Here is a 25,917-nt window from a genome sequence, read left to right as displayed (position 1 = left end):
CACATGGCAGCTCACAACTGTCTGTAACTCCAAAATCTGGCACCCACAGACATACAATCAATGCACATAGAATAAAAATAAATAATTAATTTTTTAAAAAAAGAGAAGAGCGAGGAAATGGAAGCTCCTTAAGGGAACAGCACAGAGAATGAGGGAGGGGGCAGTTTTACAGAGAGAGGTAGAAGCCAGAACAAGCTAGACACAGATGAGGACAGAAGGAGCCAGAGAATGAGAAGGAGCCAGAAGATTAGAGCAGCTTGCTAGAGTTACTTTGAGGCCAAGCAGAGCAGTTCAGTTAGAGAAACCAGTTGACTCTGTACGCTAGGAGTGGAGTTTGAACCACAACAGCTGAGTTAAAACAGCCAGCAGGAGTTCAGAAAAAAGTAGAAAGGGTGGGCTTTTCAACGCTGAGACTCAGAGGCTGAAAACATTCTAGGCCTAGGTTAGCAGACAGAGGCAGTAAGCCTCCAAGACAATGACATCAGAGTTACTGTTACAGGCTTACACTTCATAGAGAACTCAGGATGGGAACTGAGGCAAAGACCACAGAGGAGCACTGTTTACTGGCTAGCTCCATATGGGTTTCTCAGTTTGCTTTCTAATACAACCTAGACAATCTGCCCAGTGGTAGCACTGCCCACGATGAGCTGTGCCCTCCCAACCTGAGCATTAACTGAGAAATCCCCCAGTAGACTTTCCTAAGGCCCTGTCTGATGGGGCAGTTCCTCAGGGTAGGTCCCACGTCTTCCCAGATGACTGCAGTGTGTCAAACTGAAAAAGTAACTAGCACACTAACATTTGAGAAATAAAGCTAAATACCACTAAAGTAACAATGAGAACCAAGACTGCAAAAAGACAAGATCTAGTAAGTTTATGAATTTAGTTAAAAACATAAACTTAATTCTGCCCAGAGTGTGAACTGATGCAGACTATTGGACAGATAGCCAGAAACACTGAATAAAGCTGAAGACAAGCATCCTTCAACAAAGGGACTCCGCTGTTGTCGCTGTGTGCCATAAAGTATTAGTTTGTAGCATTATGGGTCTAGATGGTATACTGTAGCATTATTGTACAACATGAAGGAGGAAGAGCCCTGAAACAGAGTAAAAGCCATCAACACAATAGTAAGGAAATGGTTGCATAAGCATATGCAACCACAAACGTGAATAAACTGGAATATCAGGATTTCCACATGTATGGTTTACCTCTTTAAAAACAAAAACCTGCATGCTCTAGGGAAAAAAAAACACTTCAGCTTTTGTGAGTCTGTAAGCATGTATGAGTATATTATCAACACAGAGAGACATGTGTTCCTTGACCTAAGGATGAGGATCTGGAGGAAGGATAAACTCCACGTACAGGATAACTCTCATGTATGTGTATATTTATTTATTAATGTCATCCATGTTTGTGTATGTTTAAAGACATTAAATGAAATGTTGATTATATAAACTATGACAATTCATTAGTAAAACAGAGATGAGACCATGCCCTGATGATGTCACCTGCCGTGTTCTCATTTACTGCAAAAAGTTCCAGCAAAGCCATGCTTTTGTTGCATTGATACACTCAGGTTCTTTGCTTGACACATGATATTTTAAAGATAATACATTAACTTGGCCTCAAGTGTATTTCAGGTTTGTTTTAACTTTATGTAACCTGGATATAAAATATTTCATTCACGATATCAGCATGTTTTACCATGCAGATTATTCCAGACCTATGAACTAGAAATTACCCGAAAATGAACAAGCCGTTGATCGGTTCCTGTACACATTTTGCAGGGCCAGCGTTAAGTCAGGAAAAATTGACCTAAAGCAGTCACAGATCTGAGCTCTTATCAGAGTCCAGTGGCCATACCTGATGAGAGTATCTTTCTTTCATCTAAATTACTTTTTACTTTTAAAATGTCTTCAACTTTAAGTTAATAATATATTTCCTAATAATGTCCTAACAAGGACAAAGAATAGACTCTGTATCCAAGCTCCATGACACATGCCAGTAATCCCAACAGTTGGGAGGCAGAGGATCTCTGTGAGTTCGAAGCCAGCCCAGTCCACAAAGCAAGTCCAGGACAGCCAAGGCTGTCTTGAAGAAAAAAACAAAAAACAAAAAACAAAAAAACCCGACTCTACAGCGGGGCAGACCCTTGGGAAAAGGGCAGTCTATAGCAATCAAAGGAGAATTAGGCTCCTTGTTTTCTCATGAATTAGTTGTTTGGATTAAAGTATCCAAACCATGTGAAACTTGTAGGAATTCTGAGGAATGAAATTCCCGGTTTCCTAAAACAGTTAAAACACATTTTGTCATTCAATAAATGTCTTTCCAATACAACTGGAATCCAATATAATTGGATTCACTGAGCGCAAGGTAATTTTGATGACGTCATCTTCCCAGGCTCCTCAGTAGCTCTATCCGGCTACAGTCAGGAGAGTACTTCATTTGTTAGCCATTTATTTTGACACATAGGTTACCACTTCGTCTCAATTTGCATGATGTGAGAGACTGCAAATTTGCCCAGATGCTTAGAAATTCATTCTATCCAGGCTAATTGCCATTTGGTCACACAGCTGCTGTTTAAATTGGGTTTGTTTCACTTCATCATTGAGCGCTTTTTACTTCTCATAGAAACATTTAGACTTGATGTCACCAAACGATTTTCTTTCACTTACGTTTGCTTTTGAAGCAGGGTCTGTCTATATAGTCTAGCCTGTCCATGAGCTTAATCCTGCCATACCCTTCCCAAGGACTGGGATTGTGGTTGTGTACAACCATAGTAAACAGTCAAATGATTTTTAAAAATATGTATTCAAGAAATAATTGTAGTGATTGTTATAGGGGAGAGTTCAAAAGCAACTTTGATTTATACCCATAAAATATGTAATTAAGGTTGGATTTGAGCAATAAGTAAAATTAACATGTTTTCAGTAGCTGTATAGTTACTACTAAAAACTCTGTGATTTTAAGATCCTAGACTTGAGGCCTGGAATCGTATGCAAACCATTCAGCCCTGCTCGGCTTCTATTTCCTTGTTTTGTGTCATTTTTAACTTTTGGTTTTTGGGTTTTGGAGACAGGTCCTAGACTCTGTAGACCAGGCTGGCCTTGAACACACAGAGATCTACCTGTCTCTGCCTCCCTGAGTGCTGGGATCACAGGTGTGTGCTGCCATGCCCAGCTCTCATTTTTTAACCGTATGTTCATGTGATTCATCGTAACTTTTTTTTTTTTTGAGACAGGTTTCTCTGTGTAGCCTTGACTGTCCTGGACTTCCTTTTGTAGACCAGGCTGGCCTCGAACTCACAGCAATCCACCTGCCTCTGCCTCCCGAGTGCTGGCATTAAAGGTGTGCGTCAACACTACCCGGCCCATCATGACATTTTTATACAAGTGTGTCATACTTTGTTCTCTTTGGTTCCCTGTCACCATGGCCCCTCCTGTCCTTCAGCTGGTTCCTTTGCTCACTGAGTTAATACTGGCTTCTGCGTTCTTCTCACTTATTCCGTTACTCTGCTTCCCACCTTCTCTGAGATCTCTTCCTTCCCTGTGATGATCCTTTTCCTAGTTTTGTGACACCCCCACACATATAAATACAGGCACCACACACACATATAAATACACACACACACACTCACATATATAAATACAGACACACACACACACACACATAAGTACACACTCTGTATTTTTCAATTCTATATTCTACATATTATAAAAACTTGTAACATTTGTCTTTCTAATATAAGTCACTTCAATTAATATAATTTATAATTGTATATCCATCTTCCTGAAAATGTCACAATTTCATTGTTCTTTGCCATTTTATGAAATCCCATTGTGTATATGTATGTACCACATTTTCTCTATCTGTTCATTTGTTGATGGACATCTAAATGATTCCATTCCTGACTGTTGTAATAGTGCAGCAATGAACATGAATGTACAATAGCCGTCATGGCCTTATCTTGAAAGTCATTCTGTAGTAGATTATCTCCACTGTATTTTTCATCTGTGAAATGCTGCTGTTTGTTTGGAATCTAGACAAATGGGAGGTGAGGGTGCATCATAGTATAATGAAAAAATGCTGTAGTTGATAACTTAGGAAAAACACTGCAGGGCAAGAGTTGTTTGGTTTTTTTCAGTTTCTTGGGTCAAATAAAAAGTAGGGAAATATATAAAGGAAACAGAAATGTTTCATGAGCATAGCCCCTTAAAAATATCTCCCTCAGCCAGGCGATGGTGGCGCACGCCTTTAATCCCAGCACTTGGGAGGCAGAGGCAGGTGGATCGTGTGAGTTCAAGGCCAGCCTGGTCTACAGAGTGAGTCCAGGACAGCCAAGGCTACACAGAGAGACTGTCTTGAAAAACTAAAACTAAAAAAAAAATAAAATAAAAATAAAAAACCAAAATCTGTCTACTCCTTACACATCTAACTTCTGCCCAGTTAATATTTCCCCTCATTGGAGCCCCCTTTTTAAAGCTTGTGATACATGAAGAAATTGAAGTGGTGCAGCTCAGTTTTTCCTGAAGCAAACCTCACCCATTTAACAACAGATCAAGAAATAGCAATTTCCTTCATACCTTCTCTCCAAGATACACACACACACACACACACACACACACACACACACACACACACACACAGCCAACTACTAGCCTGGCATATGCAACAGTGGACAACAAAAAAGGGAATGTGAATAGCCACAGTGGTGGCAGAGGCAGGTGAATCTCTGAGTTGGAGGCCAGCCTAGTCTATAAAGTGATTCCGAGGCAGCCAAGGCTACACAGAGAAACCCTGTCTCAAAAACCATAAACAAAAAAACACACACCAAAAAAAAAAAAAGGAGGAGGAAAGAAACACACAACCCACAAAAATGGAGCTTGAAATAAACAAGAAAAACAAGAATACCAAAAAAAAATGCCCAAACAAAACAGAATTCTACAAAAATACCATTGAGTTCATTTTTGTTGGCCAACTACTTCTGCATGTGGAACCTGCCCTGAAGTGTGGTTAATAGACCTAGTGGGGCTCCACTGGAATAAAACTGTCATTTCTTTTTCCAGTCTGCATTAATTGCAGATAGCATCTCCATTAGGGGTGAGAGCCCGTATGCACTTCCTCCTCTCTGCGTGGGGACCCCCCTCTGGCTTGAACCCTGCAGACCTTGTGCATGCTGCTGTAACTGCTGAGTTCTGTGTGCATTAGTCCTGCTGTGTCAGGAAGACACATTAGAATCACCCAGCACCTCTGGCTCTTACAAAGCTTTGTACCTCCTCTTCTGCATAGATCTAAGGGGCTGTTTTTTACTTGAAAGAAATTTTTGACTTTAAAGAAATTTCTTGATATAAAGTACACTGAACTTCTGCCTATATTTGCACATGTGGCATTTATACTGAAAGAAAAATCATAATGTGTCTATACACACTTGTGCAAACTGTTCTCCCTGACAGGTGAACAGTTCACCTGTCATCCTCACATAGTTCAGAGTCACATTCAGATGTTACTATCTAGGTGTTTATGCACAGGGTAGAGCACTTGCAGGAATTCCTGTGCTTGAACAAGTTCCTTACCAGGATAGGGTCAGCCTGTAATTTTCCTCATGGGCTATGTGATGCTCCTTAGAAGATCTGGGGTTACCAGATCAGGTGGAGTGAGAACCCCACTGACAAAAAGGAGTCCACCTTCATAGACCAACTACAAACATGGCTATCCAGAGACTTCAGCCTTATCCAGCAGAGTGATGTTTCCACATCCCTCTTCATCATCAAAGGAAGTCAGGACAGGTACTCAAGCAGTAGGAACGCAGAGGCAGGAGCTGATCCAGAGGAGCGCTGTGTTCTGGCTTGCTTCTCATGGCTTGCTCACCCTGATTTTTTTTTTAATTTTTTGCCTACTTTATTTTTTAATTAATTTGTTTATTCACTTTAAATCCGAATTGAAACCCCCTCCCTCCTCTCTTCCTGGTCCCATCCTCCTTCTCTCTTCCCCATACCCCTCCTCTATACTTCAGAAAAGGGGAGTCCCCTCTACCCACCCACCCCAGCTCATCAGGTCCCATCAGGACTAAGCACATCCTCTTCTCCTGTGGCCTGGCAAGACAGCCCTGATAGGGGGAAGTGATCAAAAAGCAGGCAACCAAGTCCCTGTCCGAGACAGCCCCCAGTCCCCTTGCTAGAGGCCCAACATGAAGCCTGTGCTGCCCATCTGCTATATCTGTGTAGGGGGCCTGGGTCCAGGCTATTTATGGTCCTTGGTTGGTGCTTCAGGCTCCATAAGCTCCTCAGTGCACTGGTTAGTTGGCTCTGTTAGTCTTCTTTAGAGCTCCTGTCATCTCCAGGTCCTTTTATCCATCCCTCCACTTTACTACAAGACTCCCTATGCTTCACCAAGTGTTTGGCTATGAGTCTCCACATCCGTTTGGATCCGCTGCTGGGTGTAGCTTCTCAGAGGACAACTATGTTAGGCTCTTTCTGCATGCATAGGAGAATATTGTTAATAGTGTCAGAGATTCGTTCTCTCCCATGGGGTGGATCTCTGGTTGGACATTCCCTCAGTCTCTGCCCTATCTTTATCCCTGCACATCTTGTAGGCAGGGTAAATTTGGGCTTAAAGTTTTTTGTGAGTAGGATGGCATCCCACCACTACCACTAGGAGTCCTGTCTAGTTAGAGGGTGGCCTCTTCAGTCTATGTGACCCTGCTACTAGAAATCTCAGCTCGAGTCACCCCCAAATCCTCCCAGAAGCCTACCCTGACTTCGGTCTCCAGCCTGTCACAGAGATACCCCTCCCCACAGTTTCTTTTCTCTCCAGGTCTTCTATGTTCCTGCCCCGCTCTCCCCAGTTCTGATCTCCACCCACATATCTCTCTATGGTCCCTCTCCTACCTTGTCCCCTCTCTTCATCCTCTACAGCTGTCTATTCTGTTTCCCCTTCTGAGAGAGATTTAAGCATCCTCCCTTGGGTCCTCCTTGTTACTTCTTTGGATTTTTTAATTGTGGTATGTTTACCCTGTACTATATGGCTAAAAATACTTATGAGTGAGTATATACTATGTGTGTCTTTCTGGGTCCCTCAGGATGATCTTCTCTAGTTCTACTCATTTGCCTGAAATTTTCATGATTTCCTTGTTTGGGTTTTTGTTGTTGTTGTTGTTGTTTGGTTTGGTTTGGTTTTTTGTTTTTGTTTTTTTTTTTTTTTTTCAAGACACGGTTTCTCTGTGTAGCCTTGGCTGTCCTGAACTCTCTTTGTAGACCAGGCTGGCATCAAACTCACAGGGATCCACCTGCCTCTGCCTCCCGAGTGCTGGGATTAAAGGCGTGCGCCACCACGCCTGGCTGATTTTCTTGTTTTTCATAGCTGAATAGTCTGATTTTTTTTTATATAGAGAACCCAGGACCACCAGCCCAAGGACGTCCAAACCCACAGTAGACTGCCTCCCCCCACATCAAACACTAATTAAGAAACTGTCCTACAGGCTTGCCTATAACCCAATCTTACAGAGGAATTTTCTCAGTTGAGGTTCCCTTCTCGCAGATGACTCTAGCTTGTGTCAAATTGACATAAAAACTATCCAGGACAGGAACCAAGTGGGTAATATAACAGCATGAAATATCAGGATAAGAACTAGACTGTGTGCTGCAGCAAATGTTTTTTAATACATCTGTGCACCCACTACAAACAATAACAACAAAAGACTATCCTGATGTACATAAAATACCACAAAATGGGGACATAGATCAGTTGGTCAAATACTTGCCTTCTATGCAAGAAGCCTGGGTTCAATTCCCAGCACCATATAAACTGGGCATCATGGTACATGCCTGTACTCTAAGACTCTACAGGTGGGTTCAGGAGCCTCTAAGATTGAGGTTCACCCTTATCTAAATAGTGAGTTCAAATCCAGTAACGGAATATACCGACACCCTGTCTTAAAATAATAGTAGTAGTAACAACAATAATAAATGGTATATAATTTTATTCGCAGCAGTAGGGAAGTAGAGGCTAGTCTGGTCTACATAGCATGTTTCCATCCAATCAGGACTCCATAATGGACATGTCTCAAAACTAAAAAAAAAAAAAATCACAAAACAAGGATATAAGTACTTAGATACGTTTGTTTCAGCCTCTAGTTCTCTTTCTTTTGTCCCTACCCTTGAATTCTTACAGAATTTTGGTGTTTTGGGTTTTTTCCCCCTTCAGAAAGTCTACACTGCTTACTGCTTCATCTCCTTAGAGCAGCGGTTCTCAACCTGTGGATCACAACCCCTTTAGAGGTCCAACAACCCTTTCACAGGAGTTGCCTAAGACTATCAGAAAACACAGCTATTTGCATGATGATTCATTACAGTAGCAAAATTACTATTGTAAAATAGCAATGAAAATAAATTTTATGGTTGGGGTCACCATAAGATGAGGTCTCGGCATTAAGAAGGTTAGGGCCACTGCCATAGAGTGACCGTTCCTGTTGCTTCCAACTCACACATCTGCTAACCCTTTGGGTTCCCTGGGTGTGTTACGTTTTGTCCATCTTTAAATGTTTGTATTCCTTGTGTGGAAACAATACTTCTCTGAATTGTAGCATAATCTTTGCACAGTTATTGTACTACAGATTTGTCTGTGATCCTTCAAGAAGTCAAAGCAAAGAGGAACTATTATAGACATATTAATTTTTAGTTAATGAGCATTCATTATGTGTTGTGCACTTTGTAAGCACTTTTACATGTAATATTTGAAATAATTTTTACAAGAATTCTGTGAGATAAACACTGAGATTTAGACAAATTGTAAGTTACTCACTTCTAAAACCTAAATCTTGGAACCTACATCCCTAGTCACAGAACTGCTCTCTCCTAAGACAGTTATTTGATGAACAGTGTTTAGAGGAGAAAGTTTCTGGCAGAACTGAGTCTTCTTTTGGGACATGGGTATTAATGATGTACAGGATGACCCCCTAGGAAGTAACAGCATCCTCAGCTCAATCCTATAATGAGCTCAGTAACATTCCATTTCCAGAGAGAAAGCCAGTGTAGGAGGCCATGATGCTCGACCAAGCAAAGCATCTCGTCTTCCCCACAGTGTTGTCTTCCACACAGCTCTTGGATAGAATTTGGAGCCCGCTCTTTCAGTGGGGTTGTTGTTGTTGTTGTTGTTGTTGCTGCTGCTGCTGTTGTTTTCAAGAGGGAAGAAACTATCTTACTCATCGTGTATATACAGTATCCAGCCCAAATCAGTGACCATAGAAATAATTTAATATTTTTGGACCTAATTTGTAAATAATCTTGTGAATTCAAGATGACCTGTATTTGAGTTACTATTATCCACAATTTGGACATATTTTAGTTTAGTTATAAGGACATTTCATAGCTTAGCCGAAAAATTCAGTACAAGCTATGATCTGCTGTGTTCACTTTGATATATGTAATTCCTCCTTTGACTTTCAGACATATGAGGAAGATCGAAGAAACAACTCTGAACTTCAGATTCGGTGTCAACGTTTGGCCTTGGAGTTAGCAGACACGAAACAGTTGATTCAGCAAGGTGACTACCGGCAAGAGAACTACGACAAAGTCAGGAGGTGAATTGCTCAGGTGGCCATGGCAGTTTTCCCTTTCAGAGATCGGCACGGTCAGCTGGGTCTGTACCGCCACACAGCTGTTTCTCCAGCTCCTCCTTCATGTGTAACAGCAGACAGCTGGGTGGAGATTGGTGCTTTGTAGCTTATGAGAAGTTGCTGCCACCCTTTCAAAAATGCAGAAGAAAATAAGAACCCTGTGAGCTTCCTTATGTGAATATTTGCTAAGTGTTATTTGATGAATTTCATATAATGTCAGTTTCAGTGTTTAAGTTTTCTCAGGTGGTTTTCAGCTGTTCTTCTAATGAAAGGCTTTCATTGTTGAAAACAACACTCTGTTAGAACATTGCGAAGTATGTTGCTGCCGAATACCAGCAGGGAAATCTTCCTTAGCTGGAAAGGACTTCTCCACTGTTCTGTATTTAATGAGCTTCCCTGATATATCCCGTGGCAAATCTCTTTTAAACCTAAGTTTTGTCATATGAGATTAACCAAAGGAACATGGTGAATATTTTGAGTTGTGTAAATGTGCTGTTTTTGCAGATAGGGTGGACTTGTTATAGCTGCTTCAGCGAGAATTCCTGAAGCGTAGTAGTCAGTCAATGAAATCATAACACTCTATGTGAATTTACAGAGATTTAGCAAGCACATTGGGACTTCTGTTCCCACCTTGACTGGTATGTGGTATGTATTAGTATTTATCGTGATGTCTAGTAGGGTAATAATTTGACCTTGAAATCTGTAAGAGCTATACTTAGTTCTCCTGAGTAAAGCTGAATTTCAAAAGAAACATTTTACTTTTTAATTAAGTTTTATTAGCATATATTAATAATATGTAATAATAGGTTTCATTATGATATTTTCATATATATATATTGATCATATTCACCCCTTACCACCCCGGTTGTCCCCCTCCACTCCCACTGGTCCTCCTTCCCCCAGCTAGTCCCCAAGAAGCATTTTAAAATGAAGTAGTGTGAGATGGTAAAATGATAATTTCATTGATATTCTGATGTCATGTTTTCCTCCCTAAATCTACAGAAATGATCAATTAAAAGGTATGACGATCAGAATAGTGCAGAGCTCCCTGACTCACTCATAGGTCAGCGAAGCCAGATGAGGCGCAGCTGATAATTATCATGGTTCAGTGACAGAATAATGGGCTTTCGTTATAGTATCAGTTGTTACATTTTTATAATAAACAACTAGAAAGAAAAACATAACCTTGATTAAAATGTATAAGCAATTCTATCTGATAAAAATAGGACAGTAAAAAAAGGAGAGGAGGGTTCCAAATGAACCTTTTGGCTTATGAATACATTTTTTAAAAAATATGGACAAGCCATGGATGGTGGCAGCAGGCCTGTAATCCCAGAGTTTGGGAGGCAGAGGTAGGAAGATGGTGAGTTCTTGAGTACAGCACGGGCTACAGCAAAGATCCTGGTCCAGAAAACCAAGCCTGGGACTGTACGTACCTCACTGGTAGAGCACTGTGACCCTGGCTTCTGTCACCAGCAAAGAATAAAAGGAAAAGGACAAGTCATGGAAATAGGCAGCAACCTGGGGACATCTCCTTGATCAATTCTCACAGATGTATAAAGCTAATCTGTATAGAGATATGATGTCATCTCTAGAGTTCAAATGCTTCTGAGTAACAGATTTATTTCTACATTAAGATTCTATGTGGAGCCAGTTGCAGTGGCACACACCTGTAATCCCAGCACTCAGGAGGCAGAGGCAGGCAGATCATTGAGAGTTTGGGTCCAGCCTGGTCTACAAAGTGAGTACAGGACATCTAAGGCTACACAGAGAAACCCTGTCTTGGGGGGAAAAAAAAAGATTGTATGTGGCAACTAAAACCATCAACTTATATTTGAGTCATTTTTGTGACTCTACCACTTCTGGCATAATGTTCCCAGTTTCATTTTGTAATTTCTCTAAAGAGTTCTGATTTCTAGTAACAGGAAATCCTACTTCAAAATTAGTATTTGAGCTGTGATCATTGCTAGATCAGCCATTGTTTCTTGGCAAGGGCCACAGAGAGGGAAGATAGATGAACCTAACACACTGGACGAACCATGGTGATACTTTTAGTTAAGGTCAACACCACAATCGTCAACTGAAGAACCTCCAACCAAGTAAATATGATATAGTCTATTTCTACTTATAACCGACTATAAAAGTAAATGTTGGCAATTTATAGCTATAACCCATTGATAGAATAAGAATCTACGAGGCAGGGGCTGGAGAGGTGGCTCAGCAGTTAAGAGCACTGTCTGCTCTTCCAGACGTCCTGAGTTCAATTCCCCGCAACCACCATCTATGATGTGATCTGATGCTCTCTTCTGTCTTCATGCAGACAGAGCACTATATACATAATAATAAATAAATAACTCTTTAAAAAAAAAAGAATCTATGAGGCTATGCTAGCACTAAATGGGGAAAGAAGATATGAGCAGTACAGTGTCAACTAATGGACACATGTATACGTCAGAATGGCTGCTTTGTAGCCTCATTGGTAATATATGATTCAGAATTGTCCATGGAATCTGCAACCTCAGATAAAATACGTTAGGGAGTAGGATGTTTATATTGTCTAAGTGCCATATTTAAAATCTGGTGGAAAGAAATTTACTCCTGTGGCAATCCACAAGTCACTAAAGTAAAGTTCCCAGGCCTACTTCTAACTAGGGAGGGTTAGGATCAAATGCATCTCTATGCTCAGTTTTAAAGATGCCTGTTGAAGGTGTTGGCCCAGTTCTTCATTTCACTGTTGTCGTAGAAGGCTAGTCTGAAATAAGAAATTTAAAATATCTGGGCTAATCATAAGCAATATGTGAATGAAATAATACCCCAAATGCCTGCCGGTGTATTGCTGTGTAATTTCAGTTATACATTATAACAGGGTTTTGACCCTAATAAAGCCTGAGTCTATGTTCCAGTTCTTTTATTTAACTGTTTAAAAGCTTTGGCTTTAAGGTAAGGTTGAAGCTCTGTGAGATGGTTCATGTAATTACAGCATGGGAAAACCAAGGCAGCAGGCTTGCTGTGAGCTCCTGACCAGTGTAGGCTAAGTAAGACTTAATACTGAAAGATAGTGGGATAAATGAAGTTGTACCTTAGAAAGTATTGTGTAATTTACTGGTTAGTGGAATTTATGTATTTAGGTACCTTACCTGAACAAGGTCTTGAACCTTCTAAATTTCAAAAGTGGATACACAAAATCCCCACAGCCCTACCTGCTCAGCTTCTGCCACTCAACCCTTCAGTTGTGGAAAGGTTTCTGTATTTACATGAGTATTTGATCTTATTTCCATAGTGAACGTGATGCTCTTGAACAAGAAGTACTCAATGTTAGAAGAAAACATGAAATACTTGAAGCCTCTCACATAACTCAGGCTAAAGAAAGAAATGAATTGTCAAAGGAGGTGAGCTCCCAAGTCAATCCACTCATGGTTTATTACATATTAATGGACAAATAGCCCAGGCTAAAATTATGGCAGAAATCTTATCTTTCTCCTTTTTTTTATGTAGTTATGAGGCGGGGGGGGGGGGGGGGGGGAGAGAGAGAGAGAGAGAGAGGGAGAGAGAGAGAGAGAGAACAGAGAGGAGAACTTAGGAGGCATTTTTGCATTAACAATTGCCAAGGCTAAGAATTATCACTTTTTAAATGGGAGATTTCCAGCTGGACTGTGGTGGCACAGGGAAGCAGTTCCAGGCCAGCCTGGTGTACAGAGCAAGTTCCAGAACAGCTAGGGCTACACAGAGAAATTCTGTTTCAAACCACTACCACCCCCCCCAAAGGTAACATTTCTATATGATACACACAGTGAAAGAAGGGAATAGAGTCAACCTTGAAAAGTAACAGCTCACCCTGGGCATGGCTCTGATTTTCCATAGGTGACCACCTTGCAGCAGACAGTCACCCTACTGCAGAAAGACAAAGAGTACCTCAATCGCCAAAATATGGAGCTCAGCGTGCGCTGTGCCCATGAAGAGGATCGCCTGGAAAGGCTGCAAGTTCAGCTGGAAGAGACCAAAAGAGCTAGAGAAGAGATGTATGAGAAATACGTATCATCCAGGTAAGACTCTGGTTGCTTTCCTTGTCCTAGATGGAAATGAGCTCTTTGTGGGTGGGTGGGACCCTGAGTGGTTTAAGGTCCATATCGAGTGAATCCTTTTCATTTTGTTTCCTTTCTAGTTGACTTGTCAGAGATATTGTGGTTTTCCAGTAACAACAAGGGCTTCTTTTTCTTTTCTTTCTTTCTTTCTTTTTTTTTTTTTTTTTTTTTGTTTGTTTGTTTTTGTTTTTTTTTGTTTTTTGAGACAGGGTTCTCTGTGTAGCCTTGGCTGCCCTGGACTCCCTTTGTGAACCAGGGTGGCCTTGAACTCACAGCGATCTGCCTGCCTCTGCTGGGATTAAAGGCATACACCACCACACCTGGCCTTTATTTTTCTAATTTAGTTTTTTAAAATTATTAGCATATATTTCTTATAAAAATATTAATTTAAAAAATAGTATTTTTCCTATGTGTATATCATACGCTGTGTTCATACTAACTCATTGCTCCATGTCTCTCTTCCCAATAGCCCCACTTTCGCTTTCATACCTTGTATACTAAACTTTCTTAACATAGATTCTACATGTGAGAGAAAACATGAAAAGATTTTATTTATTTATTTATTTTGGATCTGGCTTTTTTCAGTTAACATGATTATCTCCAATTTTATATAATTTACTGAAAATCATATTCTTATTGTTTTTCTTTTTTTGTTTGTTTGTTGTTTCACTTACTTATATATATTTCTGTGTGTCTGCACAACAGACGAGGGCATCAGATCCCACTATAGATGGTTCTAAGCCGCCATGTGGTTGTTAGGAGTTGAGTTGCTCTGGAAGAGCAACCAGTGCTCTTCACCCCTGAGCCATCTCTCTAGTCCCTCATTCTCTTATTTTTAAAGAATAAAATATATGTGCACATATATAAATATGGCACTTTATTCTATTATTGCGTGTATGATGTATGGGATGGGTAGCATGCTTGTGTCACAGGGCATGTGTGGAGATCTCAGGACAACTTTCAGGAGTTGGTTCTCTTCTCCCGTGAGACCTGAGGATGCACATCATCAGCCTTGCACAGCAAGCACCGTTACCTGCTGAGTTATCTCACTGATCTATCTCATTTTCTGTATTTATTTGCCTGTTGATTGATATTTATGCTAAGTCTGTATGTTGGTCACTGTGAATACTGCAGCTATCTATACAGTGTGCTGTCTTAAGAGTCCAGGGTGGTAGCTGGGTCATATAGCGGCTTTCTTTTCAGTTTGTTGAGGGAAAGCTATACTGATCTTCACATGGCTGCATTACTTTACTCTACCATACCTGTCTAAGTGTTCTTTGTCTACCTTACCCACCTCAAATTCGTGCTAGTATTTTTGTCTATTTTTCATGATAGCTCTTCTGACTACAAATAGGTAGAAACTTGATACAGCTTTAATTTACATTTTCCTGATGTCCAGGGATGTTGAGTATCAACGTATTTATTGGCTCCTTCTTCTTTTGAAAACTTGAATTATTGGTTGAATGTTTGTTTAGTTTGTATGATTTTTTTTAATAGATTCTGGATATCAATTCCCTGTTAGCTGTATACCTGACAAGCTCATCACCTACTCTGTTGACTTTCTTTTCACAGTTAATTATTTCCTTTGCTCTGTAGAATCTTTTTTTATTGCATTATCCTGTTTGTCAGTTCTTTTTATTTTTTGGGTTGTTGGAACTCTTTTCAGAAAATCGTGGCCTATGTCTGTATTGTGAAGTGTTTTCCTCATATTTTCCTGTAGTAGTTTCAAGGCTCTGTGTCTTACATTCAAATCTTTATCCATCTTCAATTAATTTCTGTGCCATTAGGTAAAAGCCTACTTTAACTCTACGTGTGAAAAATCCAGATTTCCTGAGCTATTTGTTGAAAAGACAAGTCTGTTCCTTTTAGGTAGGGTATGTGCACGTGTGTGATTTTCTTTTAGTTTTTCTGGTTGGCTGGTTGAGCTTTTTGTTGTTCTATTTTTGTTTTTAGTTTGTTTGGTTTGTTTTGCTTTGTTTTGCTTATTCATTACTGTGTGTGTATGTGTGTGTGTGTGTGTGTGTACAGTGTTGTTGGGCTTGGGGTCCTCATGTAGAATTCAGAGGACAACTCTGAGGAGTCAGTAGTCTCCTTCCATGATGAGTTCTAGGGCTCAAGCTTGGGCTGTTGGCCTTGTGCAGAAGGCACGAAAGCTCCATCACCTGTGAGTCACATTGACAATCCAGAACTTATTTCACATATATTAAACATCTTTTTAATATCCTGTTGCTGAGTGGGGATTCATAGTTCAGTAGTTGAGTTCTTTTTAATACAACAGAGTTCTAAGTTTAGTTCTAAGAACTTCAAAGAAAAAAAGTTCATGACTCTGTGACTAAGGTTTCTTACTAGGGGCTAGAGAGATGGCTCAGCGGCTAAGAGCACTGACTTCTCTTCCAGGGGTCCTGAGTTCAGCTCCCAGTACCTGCATGGCCACTCACAACTGTCTACCATGATCTGACACCTTCACACAGAGACACCTGCAAGCAAAATACCAATACACATAAACATTTTTAAAGTTTGAAAAAAATTTCTTTAAAGATTTTTTTACTAGCAGTTTTTGAAAGTCTATATATCTCTGTAGGAGTCCATTTTGAAGAACATCTAAGCATATCCAGTATTTTTCTGCCTGTGAAACAGGAACGATTGAGAAGGCACTTACTGCATGGCTTCAAGTCACAGGGCTTAGACTGCCTGCTTCTCAAGTCTACCTTCCCTCCTTCTGAATATGTGTATACAATACTGACAGCCCTCACGGTTCGTAGGCTACTTACAGCATGCGAGAAGCTGAAAAATTAAATCTTGGTGCTGGAGAACCAGATGGCTCAGCAGCTGAGAGAGCTGGCTGTTCTTCCAGAGAACCTGAATTCCATTTCCAGAGCCCACGTGGAGCTGTCACTATCTGAGTCCACTCTCAGGGACACTACCACCACCTTCTGGCCTTTATGGGTACTGCATGCACAGGGTTCTCACAGACATCCATATAGTAAGATAAAAATAAAGGAAAAAACTTTTAAATTAAAAATTTTGCCTATAACAGCTCAACATTTCTGACTTTCCCTAGCCTGTCTATTTTTATTTTTTAATTTATTTGTTTTATGTGTGTTTACGCTGTCATCATGCATACTAGAAGAGGGCATTGGATCATATAAAATAGGTGGCTGTGAGCCACGATGTGGTTGCTGGGAATTGAACTCAGGACCTCTAGAAGAGAAGCAAGTTCTCTTAACCACTGAGCAATATCTCCAGCCCTAGCCTGTTTATATTTATTAGTTTTTTTCTGTGTTCACTACTAATACTCTATGTACTTTGACTGTACCTTTTTAAAAAAATCATTGTATAGTTGTTTGCTTGCTGAGAAGGAAATAGTTTATATAGTCAGAGCAGTCTTGGTATTATATGTTTATTCTTTATATCTCAACATGCAACATGTGTGTACATCAATCTTCAGGCCTCAGCCCTGTGCATTAAAAATGCATTGAAGGTGAGCATCCTAAAAAGTTGCTAGCATCTATCACAGTAGTTAATAGAGGCCATGTAACAGTGGTGAGTTGTCTTAAGAGCCTGGTACTAGTTTGGAACAGTGTTTTTAGGAATTCTAAGACAGCTAAGTTTTCTAAACATAATGTAAAAGCATACTTCATACACTATATTGAACTCTTATCTGGAGAACAATAGCCTTTTTTTTTTTCATGAGAGAAAACCATGACTATTCCTTTTATCTTTGCAGAGACCATTATAAAACAGAATATGAAAATAAACTACATGATGAACTGGAACAAATCAAACTGAAAACTAATCTGGAAATTGACCAGCTTCGCAGTGCCTCTAGGGAAATGTATGAAAGAGAAAACAGGTACAAAGAGAGAGAGATAGAGCAAGTTTATTTGATCGTTTTCTTTGGAGATTATAAGAATTCTGTTGAAATTAAATGTTATTTCTGAGATGTTTTTCTTCATAGTTATAAATGGGGATGTTAAAATTCTAAATTCTTTGATAGCTAATTACAGCAGCGTTTATCATACTTTAGGTCTTCCTGCTGTGATAGTGTGACTGTTTCCTGTTGTCTCAGTTCAGACTGAAGGCAAGAATAAGAGAAAAATTAGAGCGTACTAAGACAACAAAAGTTTTGCCAACCATTTCTCTTAGATACTTGTAAAAACTGGAATAGTAATATGCAATATTATATATATTTTATTTAAGCACTTGTCCTAAAAGATGCTATGTTAGATAACGTTGAAGAATATTTTTATTCACACAGTTACTTTTGAATGGTTATATGCTAGGTTCCTCTAAGTAATTGGGAGCATTCGAAGATTACATAAATCCTACTTATTTCACTGGCGATTGTTTTCATTTATTAACTTTGAAATTACTGTGGCTTTTAAAGATGTCCTTCCTTCTGTTCTCAGTCTCCCTCCATCCTCCATTCCCTGCTTTCCTCCTCTCCTTCCCTTATCACCTGTCGATAATGTTCTTACGCTTCAAAGGCAAACACTTTCCCACCCCAAGTATCACTCACCCTTACTGGCACAATGTTCAGGAGATGGCCCCAGAGAAAGCCAACAATGTCAGATTCCATGTTGAACAGCTTCATGGGTGGTGGTTATACATATGCTTTTTTGTGGAGTTATTGTGATAATTTCCTGATTTTTCAGTTGTCCATCTAAAAACAAGAACAAAGAGAATCATTTAAAATACATCCTACGTTCTCCACAGTTGAGTGGAGAGTGGGGTCTGACTTTCACACGAACTCTGGTGCCTCATATTTGACCATGTCCCCTGGATGGGGAGACCTGGTGGCACTCAGAGGAAGGATAGCAGGCTACCAAGAAGAGACTTGATACCCTATGAGTAAATACAGGGGGAGGAGGTCCCCCTCAGTCACAGTCATAGGGAAGGGGAGTAAGGGGAAAAGTGGGAGGGAGGGAGGAATGGGAGGATACAAGGGATGGGATAACAATTGAGATGTAATATGAATAAATTAATAAAATACGCTTGAAAAAATAATAAAATAAAATACATCCTAGCATAGCATAAGTTTAGATGAATTAACTCCCTCTCCTAAATAGTATTGGTAAGTTGGCAAAGTTGCGTAGGAAAATGGCCAACAGTCATTTCCCAAAGCAGGAAAGCCGGAAGCAGCTTTGCTATCTCCAGGCTTGTTCTGAACCCAGGTTCACAACAAAATGGATGCCATCGGTCCAAGCTCCATTTATGCTGCTGCAAGAGAATATCCTGACAGAAAGCTACTTAGGGGAGGAAGGGTTTATTTTAGCTTACAAGTTGATCATGTTGAGAAGTCAAAGCAAGGACTATAAGCAACTACTCACATCCGTAGTTAAGAGCATAAGAAAGTACATGTGTGCTTTTAGTGCTTAGCTTGCTTTCTGCAGGGCCCCAAACCAAGAACTGGTACCTCCCACATTCTGCCTGGGTCTCCCACATCAATTAATGCAATCAAGACAATCCCCACACTGGGCAACCTGATCTAGACCACATCTCATGGAGACTCTTCCCAGGTGATTCTAGGCTCTGTTGGGTCGACAGTTAAAGCTAATCATCATCCATCTAACCAGAAAGTCGACAGGATTGGACCCAGGTGCTTTTATTCAGCCACAAGGTTTTAGATTGACCTATAGATAATTAACACTGTAAGGGACAGTTGCCACCAGATGGCACCAAACTGCAGCCAGTGCTGTGCCAGCACTTACCTAGCCAGTTGGACAGCTTGCTTTTATTGTTTTTCACATCACAGTAATCTGTCCCTGTGTTTATGTGATAGAATCTCCTTTATGGCAGATCTAAAATGTAGTATATTCTGTCCCCTTCAGTCCTTCACATTGCAAAATAAATAGTATGTTTTGGTTTGTTTTTGTTGTTGTTGGTTTTGGTGTTTTGGGGTTTTTTGTTTGTTTTGTTTTGTTTTTTGGGGATTTTTTTTATCTTAAAACTTAGTATGAGTAAAGAAAGGTTTTATTATTCCTTATGAAAAACAAAATTCAGAAAATGTTTATATATTAGTTTTGTTTTTAATCTAGGTAAGTTAACCTGGCTTTGCAGTTAGATGCATGATGTTGTCTTTTATACTTTATCAGTGTGCTGTTGCATTGTGAGTTCAAATGTAGCACTATTTACACTTGCATATTTAGTTACTTTACCTTTCCCTAATGAGCATTTTTAGAAGAGAGTAGGCAGCTAAAAGTAGAGAAACACCTGGCAGCTGAGAGACAGAAAGAGAAACAGTCCAGTGGCAAGGATTATTATATAAATAATTTGCTTAGTAGGTCTGTGTGAAAGGCTACAGCCTCTCTTACATGGTTAGAAATAAGACCTTGTTCCAAATCAAGGTGCATGCCAGCACGCAAGAGACAGCCCAAGCCCTCTCTTAGAAAGAAAAGACAGTACTGCATGAGTGAGAGTATATCCTAAGAGATTTTGAAAAAAGAGACTCAAACCCTGTCTCCAGCACCTAGAGCACTTGCTAGTGGGGTGAAGAAGCTGCTTTGTATCCCCGAGTTTAGTTCCCTCTTCTGTAAAAGTGAGCTAACAGTAATGTTTGTGGCCCCTGAAGTCTAAAGTGGGTAGTGCACATGAAAAGGGCAGCCTAAGCTATAAAATATATAATATAGATATAAATGGTTATTTTTATACCTTTTGACTGTGAGTAATAAAAATCATTTTATTTATGGACAACTTAAGTAAAATGATTATTGTACTGGTAACATGAAATTATTACATTAAAGTCTATTATTATAAGATTTTGAGAGTCTACACACAATTGCTAATGTACTTGTTCCTTAAGACTTCTGAGAGATAATAAAAGGTAAGATAAACTCAGGTGATTGAATTTTTCCAGAACACAAAGCCACCTTGAATGTAAGATGTTTTCATAAGCACAGAAAAGAAACTGTTGGAAAACAGGTCAGAGTGTCTTAGAAGCATTCATTCAGCTCTTCCTGTTGCACAGAATCTGGAAATCAGCAGCCGCACAGTTGTTTGAAAGGGAGGGTGCAGTCGTACAAAGGAGACGGGAATGCTTTTCAGTGTAGCCATTAGGGCTGCATTGCTTTGGCGATTTTATTTCTTTCCCATGTCAGTGCTATCTTGATCATAATGTGCTACCTCCCAAAAGTGCTCAAGAAGCCTCGGTGACAATGGTGAAATCTCCATAGATTATTAGTGGTATTAAACAGTGTTAAACCTTGACTCTGGATTTACTTACGGGGATTGGTTGGATGTATTTAATCTGCCCCAGTAGATGAACTTGAGGCTCGTTACAGAGGTTCTAGTCTGCATTTAAAAGTGGGTGGCCCTGAAAATATTTATGAGTCATATATTCTCTCTCTCTCTCTCTCTCTCTCTCTCTCTCTCTCTCTCTCTCTCTCTCTCTCATTTTTTATTTTTTGGTCTTTTGAGATAGATTCTGAACGTAAGGGATTTCGCAGGTGACTTGTGTGTGGTGAGGTAGCTGTGGATGGGTTTTGTCGCAGCTCTCTTGTTATTGCCCCGTACTCCTCTGGGTAGTTCTTCATGTCATTAATACTGGCTTTGAGGTGTGCAGGCTGTCCCACAGAGACTGTGGGTGCGCTCAGCTGGGCAAGCATTTACATGTACATTCTTTGTACCTAGTCCTGTGCACAGTTGGGGAGGCAGGGAAAGCAGGATGAAGAGGTTTGTAATGGACTGGTCAGGACTGAGCCTAGATACCGATACAAAAGTTACTCGGGTGATCATCTGCCACATCTAGTCAGTTTCACCTTGATAGTGACTCCTGACCAGTGTTTAGACCTCAGCATCTTGATGACTCTTAACTGAGGTTCTTGTTTTGTAAATTTCTCATGCCTATGGACTTCTCTTGTGTGTATGTTAACTTTGATGTAGATTGGATAGTTACTTACTTTGAGTTCATCTTCACAGCTAGAAAATCAAAAAGTCCGTGTGAGCACTGGCTGCCTTAGCCTATATGTGCTACTATAAAGGAATACCTGAGGCCGGGTAATATGTAATGAGTGGGAGCTCATTATCTCACTACTCTGGAAGCTGGGCAGTTCAATATCAATGTGCTGGCATCTGGCAGGGGCCTGTTTCCTCGGTCCCCACATGACAGAAGAGCAGAGAGCACATGAGAGACCCAGAGGCAGGCAGACTTACTCATTGCAACTGCATCAGTGCCACTCAGAAAGGCTGCTCCCTCGGGGCCTGCTCACCTGAGCTCCACGTACTATTACTGTTACAGCTGTAATTGCATTTGAACATGACTTTTGGAAGAGACAGACGTTCAAACCATAGAACTAATTACAATAGAATAGGAAATTATAACATTTCCAGTAGACAGTGATCTCAAAATGTTTCTTCTTCTGAAATACATAACTTTTCTGAAGAAAATTTATTAAATAAGAATTCTTTTTAGGCACATTAGCATATTCCTCTAATACCAGAATTCAGGAGGCTGAGGCAGGAAGACTGCAAGTTATAGGGCTGTCCTAGGCTAAAGATTTCTAGCTTTTCTAACATTTTTTACAACAACATAAAGTTAGATTTCACCTATTGATACTAGGAATTTTATCTTCTAGAAATGAGAAAATATATTTGTTCTATTCTGTAGTCTATTTTCACATTTTGTGTCGAGGTTTTTATGCTTAAGTTGTGAAGAACTTGTGGATATAATTACATGTATTAAACTGTCTACTGCACAAATGACATTACAGTACATGTGCCCATTTTGTTACGATATTAGACCTGTGTTATATAGATAAGTTATTAAGAACTTAAGACTTTTATGAGATTATCATTAAGGATATGACTTCTCTTTATCTCCTATTTATCCAAGCAACTTCTCTGTTCTAATTACTGCAATACCCTCTTTTGCTATGAAAAAGTAGGCCAAGATAAGCATGCATGTATATATGAGAGTGCGTGTACTCTAGTTACTCTGTTAGTTGTCCTGAGATGCCCACCCTTTTATTTTTCATTTTTTTTATTTTCCCCTCTCTCCATTCTTCCTTTCAATGTGCCTTCCAACACTATCAGAAAGAGATAGGAAAATTATATCTTACCTAACAGAAGTGAATAGACAACAACATGAAAGAATCATGAAAAAACAGATTGGTGATGAAATCTTAGCTGTATAAACGTATTTTGCAGACAATGGTTTTTAAAGTTAATTAATTTCCAGCCTCCTTCTCTGTGGGTTCTCTATCTACTCATTCAACCAACCGCAGATCAAAAATACTTTTAAACAGACTGCTTAAACAGTTTGTATGAACGGTATAGTGACTTTTCCTTGTCAGTATTTCTTAAGCTATTCAGTACAACTTATGTGGAGTTACATTGTATTGGGCCTTTTGAGTAATCTAAAATATGCAGGGGATGCCTGTTGTAAATCATATGCAAAAAAAAAAAAAAAAAACCACCCAGGCTATTTTTTGTTTGGTTTTTTTGTTTGTTTGTTTCTTTTTAACATATACATTTATATTATTACACATGAATAAAATGAACTACATACAGTAGGAAGAACCACGAGACAATCAGGAATTATATAAATGTTACATTCATAGTGATTTGGCCATTTGTATTTGGCAAACTTGAAGTAAACATCTTTCCTATCTTGTTGGATCTAAATTTCTGAATGAAGATTAATATCTATCATATCTCATCTCTATTAACTTAAAACATCTACCTTGATATAAAAACATCTTAACCCCTAACCAACTAAGCTTAATTGTAAGACTAAACTATCTGGTCTTCAACCCCATCAGAGACTTGAGAAGGAATAAAATTTAAATACCTGAGTGAATCCGGAGTGTGGGTTAGCAGCTTCCAAAATGAAAAAATGACTGAGACAGTTTACTGCCTGAACAGTCACCCAACACTCTCTGTAACGTTGGAGCATCATCTTCAGCCTTCCAGCCCAATATCTGACAGACTTATTTGTGAGGCAGGAACTACTGCGGATTTGCTTACCCTGTCTTGGCAGAGTTTGGCCATTGACTCTGCCTGCATCTAAACTTGCCCATTTTTAAGCAGAATTCTGTCTATGGCAGAAACAAGGACATTTTGCCCAGTGGCTGGTTTGCCACATTTGAAGCCAACTCCATAAGGAGGTTCTTTGATGCTCATATTCTTTGAGGCAGGCTGGGTGTTGCCAGAAGTTAACTTGTCTTGTTGTCAAAGAATCTTTAGAATAATAAAAATATCTTTAAATACCATGTTCTGTAGGTCTCTGAGACTTTTCAAGACCTTATTTAACTATTTTACCTTATATATCTATAGAATTATATCTATCTATTAGACCTAGGATATATATTCTTGTGATAAAATTAGACTAGTATGTGACGTGACCATGACTTGCATCAATATACAAAATTCAATACCAATGAATTAAAAATAACCTTATTTGTGAGTAACAATTAAGGCCTTGAGTTGAGGAGTAGATTCAGTAATCTACCTTTTGTTCTATCCTCCCTCTATATTTCTATATCCCCCTTTCTTTTCAGCTCCTATCACCTTACCTACAAAAGAAAAATAAAGGAAAAGAGGTACAACCTAGTTTTCTCTCTGCATGAGACCAATAATAACTTATAACCAACTCCCGATGAAAATAAGCATCTGGGGCTGGAGAGATGGCTCAGCGGTTAAGAGCACTGACTGCTCTTCCAGAGGTCCTGAGTTCAATTCCCAGCAACCACGTGGTGGCTCTCAACCATCTATAATGCCCTCCTCTGGTCTGCAGATGTACATGCAGGCAGAGCACTGTATACATAATAAATAAATAAACAAATCTTTTTTAAAAAGAAAAGAAAAGAAGCATCTGTCGACCAAGAGAGCAAACAGAAACCTACACAACCCCTCCTAGAGGAAATGAGACGTCATTCTCTTAAGGAAAAACATGCCATTTTATATTCACAATTTTAGCATCCTTGGATTTAGGTATGCTTGAGTTGGGGTTGGTGGGGTGGAGCCAGTAGAAGATGTTCAGTCACCAAGTTCCTGAAGGTAGGGAAGGACTATGGACTTTTATATTTCAAAAGCTTTGTTATATTAGCCACTTGGACAACTCCTGACATATTTCAATGTTACTCCAATTACATGTTGTTATCTTCAGTTTGTATCTCAACCCTGTTAGCTTATATATACTAAAGATTGCCTCTGTCAGTTTTTCAACTTTCTCTTTTGAGGAACATTTGAATCCATGCTATTTGTTCTTAATTGCATTTACTACATCCTCTAATACATTTAACATTTGGAGATGGATTATTCATTCATTATATGGAAGTTACTGTTTTATCTGTATTTGGGGATGCAGTGCATCTGGTGTTTTGTCAATCCAGTCTAATTTTAAAAGAGCGTGTACACTGTGTTTACAGTTCTTCTCAGGCTAATTCCGATTGACATCTGTTTGTGCCATGATGTAGTCATGCAATACAAATCTCATAATGTCAGAATATCCCAGGGAGGAAGTGTCTGGGAAATAAAGGAGTCCTGAGAACGGCAACAACTGGCATGCTTCAGAGCAGAGAATCTGGATAAAGAATAGATTTCCACTCAGACTCTGCAGTGTGCCTTAAGATGTGACCTTGGACTGAGCCTTTGCATTTCAGTCTTGAAACAGATTTGTAAGATGGAAAGGATACAACTTATGATTGATAGAGTTGTAACAAGTTACTGTTTTTGTTACTTTTCTCATTCATTCTTTTGACAAAATATCTGACAAGAAGGAATTTAAGGGAGACTGTTTTCTGGCCTACAGTTTCAGGGGGCTTGAGTTGATGACCACCATGGCAGGGAGCATTGCAGCACACATGGCACTGAAGTAGTAGCTGAGAACTTACGTCTTGATCTGAAAATAGGAGGCAGAGAGAGCTAACTGGGAATATTTGGGTCATTTGAACTTTATAAACCTGCCCCAGTGCACAGCTCCTCCAACAAGGCCATACCGCCTAATCCTCCCAAACAGTTCCACCAACTGGGGCTCAAGTATTCATAGATATGAGTCCACAGTGTCCGTTCCTATTCAAACGACCACAGGATGGCAGCAAGAGTAAGAGGCCTGCAGTCACAGAGTGTCTGCATTCAGGAAGCAGAGAGTGAACAGGAAGTGGGGCCAGCTTGAAAATAAATCTCAAGATCTACCTCCAGTGACATACTTCATACGGCAAGCCTCTACCTCCTAAAGATTCCACAACCTTCCCAAGTAGTGAAGCTAGCTAATTAGCTAATACACGT

General features: G+C 39.7%; 1 protein-coding gene across 2 annotated transcripts in view; it reads left to right on the top strand.

Moving 5' to 3' along the window:
- PIBF1 (progesterone immunomodulatory binding factor 1) overlaps window positions 1-25,917 on the top strand; it is a 157,174-nt gene that overhangs the window by 24,818 nt on the left and 106,439 nt on the right. For both annotated transcript variants that reach the window (XM_084767879.1, XM_084767878.1), the window contains exons 6-9: window positions 9,441-9,574; window positions 12,891-12,999; window positions 13,472-13,653; window positions 17,420-17,545. In XM_084767879.1, the coding sequence (XP_084624005.1) occupies window positions 9,441-9,574; window positions 12,891-12,999; window positions 13,472-13,653; window positions 17,420-17,545 (551 nt within the window). The remainder of the gene's footprint in view (window positions 1-9,440; window positions 9,575-12,890; window positions 13,000-13,471; window positions 13,654-17,419; window positions 17,546-25,917) is intronic.

This window comes from Acomys minous (assembly GCF_964271855.1).
Source record: "Acomys minous genome assembly, chromosome: 18".
Classification (NCBI taxonomy): Eukaryota; Metazoa; Chordata; class Mammalia; order Rodentia; family Muridae; genus Acomys; species Acomys minous.
Note: the sequence above shows the minus strand (reverse complement) of the source record. Positions and strands in the feature narration are given on the sequence as shown.